The sequence below is a fragment of the Aspergillus fijiensis genome, assembly GCF_003184825.1.
Source record: "Aspergillus fijiensis CBS 313.89 unplaced genomic scaffold BO72scaffold_7, whole genome shotgun sequence".
Taxonomy (NCBI): domain Eukaryota; kingdom Fungi; phylum Ascomycota; class Eurotiomycetes; order Eurotiales; family Aspergillaceae; genus Aspergillus; species Aspergillus fijiensis.
In genome coordinates this window covers 647260-658458 of record NW_024468983.1, presented here as the reverse complement: position 1 = coordinate 658458, position 11199 = coordinate 647260, and the positions used below count along the sequence as shown (strand labels likewise).

Sequence of the window (11199 nt, the reverse complement as noted above, 5' to 3'; positions counted from 1 at the left end):
TTAGATTAAGTATGTGAGAGGCTCCAACTCTTCCGGACAATGTGAAGCTATCCCAATTGTCCTTCTGATGGGGAGAACTTTGAGGCCCGGTCAGGTGACTGGCATCCCGATTCCGGTGGATCTTATCTTGTATCGCCGCCTCCTCATCCGGTATACTCATACATACGGCATGAACCCCCCACACATTCATCAAGACAAGTTAACCTCTCTACAAGGCACTAATCAACTGATTCATATATACCATTTGTGGCTCTATTATGCATCTTGTGAAGTACATAGAACGCCAGTGTAAGCTAGCCACCTTAAAAGTTACACAAAAACGAAACGAGCCAAAAGAAAAGGTCAAAGAACGGGGAAAAGGTATCTCAGCACACAACACAATAACAACAAAGAAAGAACCCCGACTCGAAGCCGGCTTCTGAAAAGGTCCTCAATCCCTCAACCATGCGCGGCGCTTTTCCTCCTTCTTCTCCCGTCTCTTCTCCTTGAACATCTTGAGTTCCGCCTTGGTAAGCTTCTTGGCGCTGCGTTCCGCCCGCAGACTGCGGCCATCATGGCTGTTGGCCGCCGCGTCCACGTCGAAGAACGCATACATCTGCCGTTTGGACTTGTTCTCGTCATTGTGATACTCCGGGTTCTGCGAGGCCGCCTGCCACCGGCCCGTGAACCGGTTGAAGGCGCCCACCGCCTCGTACGCCTGGTTCGGGTCCATGCCGGCGACGGCCGCCTCCTCCTGTCGCTCGTACTGCTGCGCGTACGGCGCCGTCGGGTCGTAGTCGCCGTGGATGGCGGGGTTGTAGCCACCCAGGACGCGTGCGCGCTTTTCCTGGATACTGCCGTCTTCGTCGCCGTCGTCGCCGTCGTCGCCGTTGTCGTCATGGGGAACGGCGCCGGCGGCGGACGAGGCGGAGGCGGCGGCATCTGGTACCCGTGGATTCTCCCACTGCGATACCCCGGTGAGGCGGTTATAGAAGTAGTAGGCTTGGGCGTTGGCATCCCAGACGGGTTCCCATCCATCGTCGTCGCCCGGTGGCACTTCGTTGGGGAGCGGTGGGGGCACTTCGTCTGGTAACGGTGGCGCCGAAGCTGATGTGTCTTGTTGGTCTTCTGCTGCTGCTGCTGCTGCTGCTGCTGCTTCTTCTTTTTCCTCCCCTTCATCTTTCTCCGAGCCGTCCTGCTCGTGGCGCAACTCCCCCTCTACCTCCCCTTCTTCCGCCTCTTGACCGGATACATCCTCCTCTTGCCGCTGTGTTTGTCCCGCCCCCTCTTCCTCTTTCTTTGACGCTGTCTCTTCCGTGCTTACACTCGGAGCAGGAAACTGCTCCTGCGCTGTATTGCGCGGAGGAGACTCCGGAGCGGGGGACGCGACGCCACCACCACCACCCGTGACGTCTTGCGGCGACGTCGCGGACATGCTGGGATTAGCTCTCTTTCTCTTTCTTTTGGCTTTGCTTTGGGCGCGCGTAATGCACGTAGCGACCGTGTTCTGTCGTAAGAAGCTCGAGTCAGAGAGCGTCAGCAACCCTTTGGATGCATATGATTCTCAGCGAATTCTTGTCTTCTCTCTCTGATAACCGGAGCTGAATTGGCGGCGCAGAGGAAGAGATGGTGGAAGGAATTGGGGAAACTGATAGCGAAAGCTGCCCCGTTAGACCGCTTACTCATCTGAGAGAGTCGGAGCGGACCCGAGCTAGGTGAATTGGACGCTAGCTGGTTTGGGATTAGCGGATGTCCCGGGACAGTGTCTCGATCTCGGGGGTTTCTGATTGGTGGAGGTGGAAGTAGCTGGGAATACGCCTACCTTATAGGTGATGACCTCGGACCTTATCCTCTTGTTGGAGTCTTTCAAGTGAATTAGGGTTTAGATCGTGATCGAATATGAGATACTAATATCAGTCATATAGGGAGTCTGGGTTGCAAGTAGCACTTATTTCTTGAGCTCAGTCTTCAGTAAAGCCAATGTGACCGTCAGCGTGGATTATATATCCTGATAATCGCTCAGAGGTTCATGGCTTCCTCTCAAATTACAAAACCGAACCCATGGTTTGGATATTTTCACTATGAATCAAGCTGCACCGACAGACCTTTCACTTTTGTATCAAGTCTCAGCGAGAGCTCCAATTACATCTACAGTTCTGCTGCGACCTACGAGACGACAATTCCCATACCGTCCGTCCGAAGTAAAAACTACCTTGGCATTCCTACATCTAAAGGGACACAACCATGTCAGCAATGTACAAGGGCTTTGTGCTTATGCTCACTTCAAAGCATCCGTTCTGCTCAGATTCACCCTTGCTTCGACGACCAGGCTTAATCATCGGCAAAGACAGAACCAGTCCATGCCCCTACTTGGCTGAGTCTGCATTTTCGCATCCTCAGGCCATCCATATGAGGGGTTTTTGATGAGCTTTAGCATGCGACACACTTGGCTTTGGGTCGGTTGGAGGCTTTTGTAAGGTATAGAGGGTAAAGAGGCTAATTTTTATCTCCTGGTGGTTTCATAGATAAGGTCTCTTTTGCCAAAATGCGAGTACAAGAAAGATATCTGCGTAAGTTAGTACATCTGGAACATATGTCATATGATCTTTTAGTACTACAACCCGAGTGGCTTTTCAATCTCGAAACTTGTGATGGGAATGAGATACCAGCTACAATGGGCTAACATAATTGCGTTGACCACCATTCGCTCTGTGAAGGATAAAGCTGGATTGAAGTGTAGGCTTGATTTTAGACTTCTAAAAATTAATAATGTATACCAGAGCAGTGGGTAGTCACAGGAGGGATTAGCATATACTAGAAGGATATATATGTATATACGTATATACCTCTGTGCACAAGCATCAGATATTCTGACTTCATGATACACCGGCAGTCATAATTTGAATATTGTTGAGGGTGCCCCAACCAAAGTAACCAGTCCTTCTTGGTTACAGAGCTAACAAGTCCTGTACGCAAGATCTTTCTGTTGTATATGTGCATGCTAAGCTACGGTACTGTAGACTGGCCTGGACTGATTGATGCCTCACAATTGAGTCGAGGCCGAAAGGCACCCAGGCACCCAGGCTCCGAGGAAAAAAGAAGAGGATCACATGTTCGCCAACCGCATCGAACAACAAACCAGCATCTGCACTGCACCACAATCAAGATCGAATACACCGCTGAACGCCAACTTGCAACCCGTACGTTCACCAACTCAGCCCAAGTATGAGCCATCCTGCGGTCAGAGCAGCCAGCAGCCAACCAACGGATGGATACCGCAAACAAAGATCTACCATCCGGCCTCGTCATGTGTCTCAAATCCAGTAATGAAACCGAGTTCCGCTGCCCATGACAATCAGGTCCAGGTCTCTTTGTTCCGAAAGAGCCAAATTCCAAGGAAAGGATTGCACAGTCACTATTCCTTCCGAAACACAAATCAAAACATGATTGTTCACGGGCACGGGCAAGAAATTCCGCGAACAGGGTTTACTTTGTCCTTGCACGCGGAAATTAGGTAGCAACTAGTCATCTTGTGCCCCTTGCGCTTTCCCACCGCTACAGAGCCCCCCCCCCCCCCTCTCTCTCTCCGCCCACATGGACATCAAGCTCCGGGTATGTGTTTGGGAACAACAAGGAGGAAAGGGATTGATTGACAGACCCTCGATCGTTGATCCACACCTCCCCACCCCTTGCAGCTCGAAGCATGCTATTGCATATGCCCTGCAACCTTACTCGAGGGTCGACCCCAGCCCAACAATGCTTGCCGCGCCACCCGCATACCGCACGAGCGTCTTCGGAGTCAGGCGTGAGGGCGACGAGAAGGGACGACTGGGGCCGTAGGGATTGTGGCAAGGGGCATACGACAAGATACGGTGGCGGAAAGTGGCTGCCATCGGGTTCTCGAGGTATTGCTGAGAGTCCAGGGTCGGGGTGGTTGTTTGTGAGCTAACGAGGAAGGGTAAGAATCTTGACGAAGGGAAATGCATAAGCATGGCACCTTCAAACGTGTGCTAGCAAGAGATTGTATGACGATCGACTTGAATGGGTAGGAGGAATGAGACATTGGCCTCGCTGCAATGTACCCCAGTTATCCTGCAAAGGCGCCGAGTCTGAGCTGGAAACCATCGCGGCAGTACCGGCTGGCTGGCTGCAAGCAACCAGAGGCGATAGCTAGGGCAGATCCATACCGTCTGCTGGAGCAGAGGGAGCTCTTGGCCCAAGGAGTGGGGACCGAGCCAAGTATGGATCCTCAGGAACGAGGACGGCGAACACGTCCTTGCATTCTGCATTCCACAAGGGGCATGCTGAGGAGGATGCAACAGCAGCAGCAGCAGCTGTGCTGTGCAGGACACCGGTTTGTTAGGCTCGACAGTGTACGGACCTCGAGCTCGAGGGCCTCCACGAAAGTCTATATAAGGGAGGTGAAAGTTGCCCTCCAGTCGATTCTTTTCATCATCACACAATCACTCTCTTGAGCATTCTCTCCCTCCAGTCTCTTACAGACCTACCGTTCTTTATACATACAATTCATCCGAGTTCACTCTCTCGTTCAAATCCAACCCCACAGTCACAATGAAGTTCACCATCTCCGCCGCTGTTCTGGCCCTCGCTGCCACCGTCGCTGCCATGCCCAGCAAGCCCGAAGCCAACGGCAACCTTGGTGTCGGCAACGGCAACGGCAACAAGGGCAACAGCGATGTCCGCTTCCCCGTCCCTGACGACGTGACCGTCAAGCAGGCTTCCGCCAAGTGTGGTGACCAGGCTCAGCTGTCTTGCTGCAACAAGGCCACCTACGCCGGTGACACCACCACCATTGACGACGGTATCCTCGCTGGTACCCTCGGTAACCTCCTTGGTACTGGTTCCGGCTCTGAGGGTCTCGGTCTCTTCGACCAGTGCTCCAAGCTCGATCTCCAGAGTACGTTTCTCTTGAATAGCTACATCGGAGCCTTACTAACAACCCGCAGTCCCCATCATTGGCATCCCTCTCCAGGATCTTGTCAACCAGCAGTGCAAGCAGAACATCGCCTGTTGCCAGGGCTCCCCCTCGGACGCCGTAAGTGTCTTCCGCCGTTCCCTCAGCCCATATCAGCTGCTAACCTCTCCGTCAGAGCGACTCCCTCATCGGCGTTGCCCTGCCCTGCATTGCCCTCGGCTCTATCTTGTAAGCGGGTTCAGTCTTTGCTTATGGCCACTATTCGTCAAGCCCTTCGGGGCCATGGATCGGGGCTAGGAAAACAGGTCGCCCTGTGATTTTCCGGTCTTGGAGGATTGCGGGTGTTCTCCTGTTTGAGCAGATGATGTACCATTAATTGTGCGCCTGTGGCACTCTCGGAGAAAGAAGATTCGTGTTTTTTGCTTTTTGGAACTATGATCTGATCATTAGTTGTGCATTTCCCGGTGCTCCAGCGCCGGTGTCGTGGCATATAGCTTCAATGCATTAGACTTGCTTTACCTGATTCTTTCCACTTGTATCCTCTATCTCGTAGTTGTCCATACCATTTGGGCATATTGGATAATCTGTCATCCCCCTCTGCAATTTCAATCACTACTAACATTCCACCTCTCCCTTTATAATTCCCCGGGCTGATCTCATTTTCACCTACCCTCACTAAAACTCCCGCTCACCCATTGACTTATTTGAGATAGAATGACCACTTAAACTGAGCGGGTACTCTATTAGGTAGGTAGAACGGTAAACTTTCCCCCGACGAACCATCCTCAACCACCGAACTGAACTACCCTACCTTCAAGCCACCATTCACAGCAGAGCCCTACCCACAAGACACGCCCCGGCCTGGCCCCCCCATGTACCACCAAGCCAAATCACATAGCATCCTAACATCAGTAGCAGTAGTACCTCCCCCTTACTCACCCGCTCCTCTACACAGAACCACACCAACAACAACAACCCACGCTCTTATTCCGTATGCATTCCCCTGAAAAAGAAACCTTAACCACTCCACTGCCTTCTTTTTCAGGATCCCTCTCACTAAACCCTTTCCCACAAACCCTGCACGCACGCTGCCTGCATAGGCTTAGCTCTGATTATCGGATCACCGAGGCTCTCGGCGCATATCAAAGGCTGGCTGGTAACATAAGTTAGCGGGAGGCAAAGCCGAACCCGCAGGTCGGCCCTATCCTACGGAAACTCCTATCGAGGTCGATCATCGAGTAGGAAAGTAGGCAGTGAATTGCGAGTTGCGAGTCAGTCGTGTTCCATTGTACGTGTGCAGGACCACAGCTCAAATACAGTAAGTAAACTTTGGAAGAAGGTGTCTTGGTTCAGGGATTTGATGATCCCGCCGAGCTACCTGCGTGGATATCAATGAAGGTGCATGTGGTAGTATACAAGAAACAGATAGATGATGATGATGATGATGATGATGATGATGATGATTAAACTTCCAAGCTCCTGCCATGTCCGTACTGTTCTCTCTCTCTCTCCCAACTCAATTCAGTCCATTCCATCTTCAGACCTAGAGGGAGCAAGGTGTAGTATTTGATACGTAGTCATCCTACCCAGCAACTGTCACAGAAATAGAACCCTAGAAGGTACACCCCAGACTCGATCAACAAATAACTAACAATCAGGCCCGGAACTAATCGACACACACACACAGCTAAAGAAAGTAGACACCCCCATAAAAACAGATGATACAATCACCTCAAAGAAAGTAAATACACCATGGAAGAGAAGAGAAAACCCAAAAGTGATACAGGGGGGAAAACTTGGGTTACAAGTAACAGAAAAGTCCTCAGAAGCCGAACAAAGCCCTCAATAAAGAAGCGACCAACCCCCCCGAGATAGACCATAGACACCAACAAAAGAGAACCCGAACCCCTGCACCGGTACCCCGAACTCCGTGGCTAGCAAAAAAGAGTCTGTGCATTTTTTTGGAGATGAGACTGACGACGGGAAGGGGAGGGAGGGTTGGTTGTCGGAATCGTCGTCACGTCTGAGCTGTTGTTGTTGTTGTTGTTGTTGTTACCACCGCTGGGACGGAAGGAGGAGGTTAGAGGAAAGAGGACGGTGCCCATTCGGCGTTGTTTCTTGGTGGGACTTGGGCTTGGAGTGGTGCGGTAGGTTACCGTTGGGGGTGAGATTTGCTCTTGGAAGCTGCTGTGTCGGGGCTTGCGTTGCGGGGTCTGCGGGAGGGGCCGTTGTTGGAGGAGTTGTTTGGGGGATTTCGGGGGAGGCGTGGGTGGTGTTGGGGAGGGGAGCTTGGTTTTCTTGGTTGGCGTTGTGGGTGGTGGTGCTGCTGCTGATCGAGATGGTGAGGTTGTGGTGGCTGCGGTGGAGTATACCGAGGAGGGCGATTCATCGACGACGGCGTTGGTGGAGAAGCGGAAGGGCGACCTCTGAGTGAGAGGTAGTTTGAGGTTCGAGAACTTCGGGGCCGCGGCGACGGCTGCTGCGGTGGATTGAAGAAGACTGAAAAGCTCGATCATTGACTTGCGTTGACTGAGTCGCCAGGTTGAGGAGCGTTTCTTGTCATCTTCATCCTCCTCCTCCTCCTCCTCCTCCTCTTCCTGAACCGTCGGTTTCAGAACCGCACTCTTCCTCGCAGCCTGCCTCAACGGCCGGACCTTGACGCCGACGATCTCCCCCTCGACATCCTCCGGAATATCGTCGATCATCCGACTCTTGATCTCGGGAAGCTTCAGCGCGCCCCCGGTAGAAGAGTGAACCTCCATACTCGCCGGCCGGGGCCGTCGATCAGCCGCTGGAATTTGGGGGACCCGACGGCTCGCCAGCTCCAGATCAAGATCATCTTTGCTTTTTGGAGTACCAGCGCCAGCGCGCGATGGCGGCCGTGAAGACGGGACCACCTCCATGGCAATGACCTTCTGCACCAGCGGCGGACTGCCGCCACCACTCGACTGTTCCACATCCGTCTCCTCATCCGACAGCAACGACAACATAGTCGCATTCCCATTCTCGGACGCGCTCTCCTTGCCCGCCAGGAAATCCTCCCTCTCCTGGTCCCCGGCCTCGTCATCCTTCTCCAGAATCGGACCATCGTCCGGCCCCAGCGTCGAGCATTCCGAGTCCGCACAGCTGACCAGGCGAATGGACTTCGTGTGCGTCAGCGTTGTTGTTGTTGCTGCTGTTGTTGCGGCTTGTTGTGGTTTCTCGGGGAAGCTCGAAAGCTCCGTGTACCCTTCGGTGTCTTGGTTATGAAGTTCTTTCTCGGTGGTTCCCTGAAGTTGCTGCTGGTGCTGGTGCTGCTCCTCAAACTCGGGGATTCCCGCGCAGGACCACGAGGTATGGTGATCACGTTGGCGGCGCGAGCGTCGCAGCTTGCGCACCTGGATGCAGGGCAGGAGGAGCGTGGAGAGAACCCCCATGTTTCGGGGTCGACGCATGAGGTCGGAGTTCACGCTTGATCTTGTCATGATTATTCTGAGGTGGGGGATTGTTGCTGTTGAAGTATTCCTTCGTGATTCTCGTCGGGCTCTGGTCACTTGCTACCGACTCCGCTGGGACTTGTTGTCTCAATGCTGATTTTGGGTTTATCCTTTCTTTCTTTTGTGGTCGTTGTCGGGGAGATTGATACTTCCGGGACAGGGAGGGGAGGGGAGGGAATAAAGTTCCAAACTCGATCTTTTGTCTTGAGGTCATAGGAGGATTTATTGAGTTGGGTTAGATTACTGGACGCTGGGGGTTTTGAAGGTCAAGATAACTCTTGCATTGACCCCTATATGAGGGTGTGATTGCGATAGGCGAGATACAGGTCTTGTCGAGTAGAGTGTGCCCCTGCTGCAAATATTGGTAAGGTGGTGATAGCATCGTGATGCCACTATAGTGGAGGCTAGTTCGCCGGGTCTCAGATACCCAAGAGGCTTCATTGCGAGTAGACGATCAATCCGTACGAGCTTCTAGTCAGCGAACCGGACATAGTACAAAGTATCACAACGTCTAGTCTAGACCTTGACTTGACTGAATAGCTGCAAGGAGGGTAAGTCCAGAATAAGATCATGATAGCCGTCCAGTATCCCGAGTGGTGATTCAGTGCAGCTGCTTTGTAACCTCGTTACCCGGTATACCCGCCAGCAGCTCTGCAGTTCTTCTGTGCTAGGTCGGCGTTTTCCAAGACCATACAATGATGCTGATGCGGAGTACAGTAGACTGGTGATCGCAATCCTCCGGCGTATTGGGAGGGGCATGTAAGGAGAGGGCCCAGCTGCATCACCGCGGGGTATGCATCATGTGTTGATCAAGGAGAACGTTTTGGCACCATCGTGCTATTTCTGACTGGTCGCAGGGTGATGGGCGAGGGCGAGACACTTTGTTTCGTTCAGCATCACCCCTTCCTCCATCATCCCTTGACAGAGCGCATCGCTCTGCAAGGGTGAGCACGCCTGTGTATACATGACGGGAAAAAAAGACTATACCGCAGAAAAAAAAAACGGAGATGAAGTCTAATTCCTTACATAAAGAACTAAAAGTAATACATATCCCGCGTGTACTGTAGCACCCTCTCGATCCGTCCAGTCAGCAATCAGGTTGGCTCTTCTACAGCTTACTCTGGGCCGTTGCTGTGTGCAACGACCTCACCCGATCCAACGCCTGGACGGCCTCCTTTTCGATTCGCTCGAGAAGCTCAGCACATGTCGGGATGTCATGGATCATACCGATGACTTGACCGGCAGTCCATACCTAAGATAAAGTTAGCCGGAGGCCAGGAGATTCCGAAGACCGCAAGGAGAGAGGGTGGCAGAGGAACAACATACACCAAAATCGACATCACCGGTCAGGAACACCTCACGACCTCGTTTGCCACTCACGAAGGGGGCAATCTCGCTGAACTCGCCCGTCTTGCTTTCCCGTTCCACCTTCAGAGCCTCCTTGGAGACCTTATTCCCGAACAGACGGGTCGTGTTCGTCCAGCGGCGCATCACCAACGCCGTGTCCGTCTCATCCGCCTTGACAATCGCCTCTTTCACATTCTTATGAATGGGCGCCTCGACCGTGCACATGAAGCGGGTTCCCATGTTGATGCCCTCCGCTCCGAGGGCCATCGCCGCCGCCAGCCCCTGTCCGTCGGCGAACCCCCCGGAGGCGATGAACGGCACCTTGAGCTCCTGGCGCGCTCGGCTGAGGAGGATGAAGTTGGTGATGTCATTCTCGCCGACGTGGCCCGCACACTCGAATCCGTCGATCGACAAGAAGTCGACGCCCAGCTTGATGGCGGACTTGGCGTGGCGGATCGTCGTGCACTTGTGCAGGACGATGATGTTGGCTTTCTTGAGTTGCTGGATCACAGGGCCCGGGTTGTTTCCGGCTGTCTCGACGATCTTGATTCCCTCATCGATGATCACCTGGGCGTAGGCCGCGTAGTCGGGAGGAACGAGGGCGGGGAGCAGGGTCAGGTTGACTCCGAAGGGGTTCTTGGTCATGGCTCGACATTTGCGGATCTCCTTGCGGAGGTCTTCCGGGGTGGGTTGTGTGAGGGCAGTGAGCTGAGTAGGTTCTCCATGGGTTAGCCTTTTCTTGGTTTCGTATTCTGATTTTGAGGCGATCGCGGATACGTACAATTCCCAAACCGCCTGCGTTGCTGACTGCCGCCGCGAGCTCAGCGTATCCAACCCATTGCATACCTCCCTGGACAACAGGGACTTGAAATAATCAGCAGGTGAGCCAGACAGTCTGTTGATTCTGGACGTACCTGTAATGCCTAGTTTCCTGGTAAGAAGGGTGTTGAAAGGCATGTTGACGGCCGACCGATTCCACCGGCTAAAGTGTTATGGGATAAATGCTGCGATGGGTTCAGATGACGCGAGAAAACACCGAGTAAGGACTGTAACCAAATATCTCTATCTTCTAAGGGGATCCGAAATTTAACGGTCTTGGATAGCTGGGGATAGTCTGGGGAAAGCCGCGTTAAGACGTTGGAGACCCCTTGTGGGGAAGAGCAAAGTTGCCGAGGTTCAGCGCCCCGAGGTTAATGATCAGTAATAGAAAGAGGCGACAACAAAGGCCAGTGAGCATGGATGCATGACCAATTTTGAATTGATTAGCACAAACAGTCCAGGCCAAGCCAGACCTTCTTGACCCCGGACGTTCTTGGTATGTTGTTTCTAGTTCCTGACCCCAGTATTCATGGGCATGTTATCGACTCTTTCGGGGGGGGAGTTTGCAGCATGTGATGGACGAGTTCATCAGATGATGGATATGAATCTCCGAGATCACAGCCCCTCCCCTTCGGGGCAATT

General features: G+C 53.0%; 4 protein-coding genes across 4 annotated transcripts; 1 reads left to right on the top strand and 3 right to left on the bottom strand.

Annotated features, from left to right (window-relative positions):
• Positions 1-223: 223 nt before the first annotated feature.
• Positions 224-1603, bottom strand: BO72DRAFT_444994 (WW domain-containing protein). The gene has a single exon (XM_040943943.1). It carries the CDS (start codon positions 1412-1414, stop codon positions 431-433), a length of 984 nt encoding a protein of 327 aa, XP_040805003.1. The 5' UTR covers positions 1415-1603; the 3' UTR covers positions 224-430.
• Positions 1604-4297: 2694 nt separating this feature from the next.
• On the top strand, positions 4298-5164 carry BO72DRAFT_266021 (hydrophobin family protein). The gene is made up of 3 exons (XM_040940166.1): positions 4298-4897; positions 4947-5035; positions 5091-5164. The coding sequence occupies exons 1-3, from the start codon at positions 4552-4554 to the stop codon at positions 5145-5147; spliced, it is 492 nt and encodes a 163-aa protein (XP_040805002.1). The 5' UTR covers positions 4298-4551; the 3' UTR covers positions 5148-5164.
• Positions 5165-6483: 1319 nt separating this feature from the next.
• BO72DRAFT_422193 (uncharacterized protein) lies at positions 6484-8462 on the bottom strand. Its single transcript, XM_040942802.1, has 2 exons — positions 7288-8462; positions 6484-7212 (listed from the first exon to the last, which is right to left on the bottom strand). Exons 1-2 carry the CDS (start codon positions 8377-8379, stop codon positions 6850-6852), a joined length of 1455 nt encoding a protein of 484 aa, XP_040805001.1. The 5' UTR covers positions 8380-8462; the 3' UTR covers positions 6484-6849.
• Positions 8463-9499: 1037 nt separating this feature from the next.
• BO72DRAFT_369942 (NAD(P)H-dependent flavin oxidoreductase) lies at positions 9500-10695 on the bottom strand (the record flags this gene model as incomplete). Its single annotated transcript, XM_040940937.1, has 4 exons — positions 9500-9643; positions 9718-10446; positions 10520-10602; positions 10653-10695. 4 exons carry the CDS (start codon positions 10693-10695, stop codon positions 9500-9502), a joined length of 999 nt encoding a protein of 332 aa, XP_040805000.1.
• Between the last annotated feature and the right edge of the window lie 504 nt (positions 10696-11199).

Excerpts from the sequence above, each read along its gene's own strand:
- BO72DRAFT_444994 (XM_040943943.1), bottom strand. The coding sequence starts at position 1,414 with ATGTCCGCGACGTCGCCGCAAGACGTCACGGGTGGTGGTGGTGGCGTC.
- BO72DRAFT_266021 (XM_040940166.1), top strand. The coding sequence starts at position 4,552 with ATGAAGTTCACCATCTCCGCCGCTGTTCTGGCCCTCGCTGCCACCGTC. Across the intron at positions 4,898-4,946 it reads CTCCAAGCTCGATCTCCAGA|TCCCCATCATTGGCATCCCT; the intron begins GTACGTTTCTCT and ends AACAACCCGCAG. Across the intron at positions 5,036-5,090 it reads AGGGCTCCCCCTCGGACGCC|AGCGACTCCCTCATCGGCGT; the intron begins GTAAGTGTCTTC and ends CCTCTCCGTCAG.
- BO72DRAFT_422193 (XM_040942802.1), bottom strand. The coding sequence starts at position 8,379 with ATGACAAGATCAAGCGTGAACTCCGACCTCATGCGTCGACCCCGAAAC. Across the intron at positions 7,213-7,287 it reads TCGATGAATCGCCCTCCTCG|AAAACCAAGCTCCCCTCCCC; the intron begins GTATACTCCACC and ends ACGCCAACCAAG.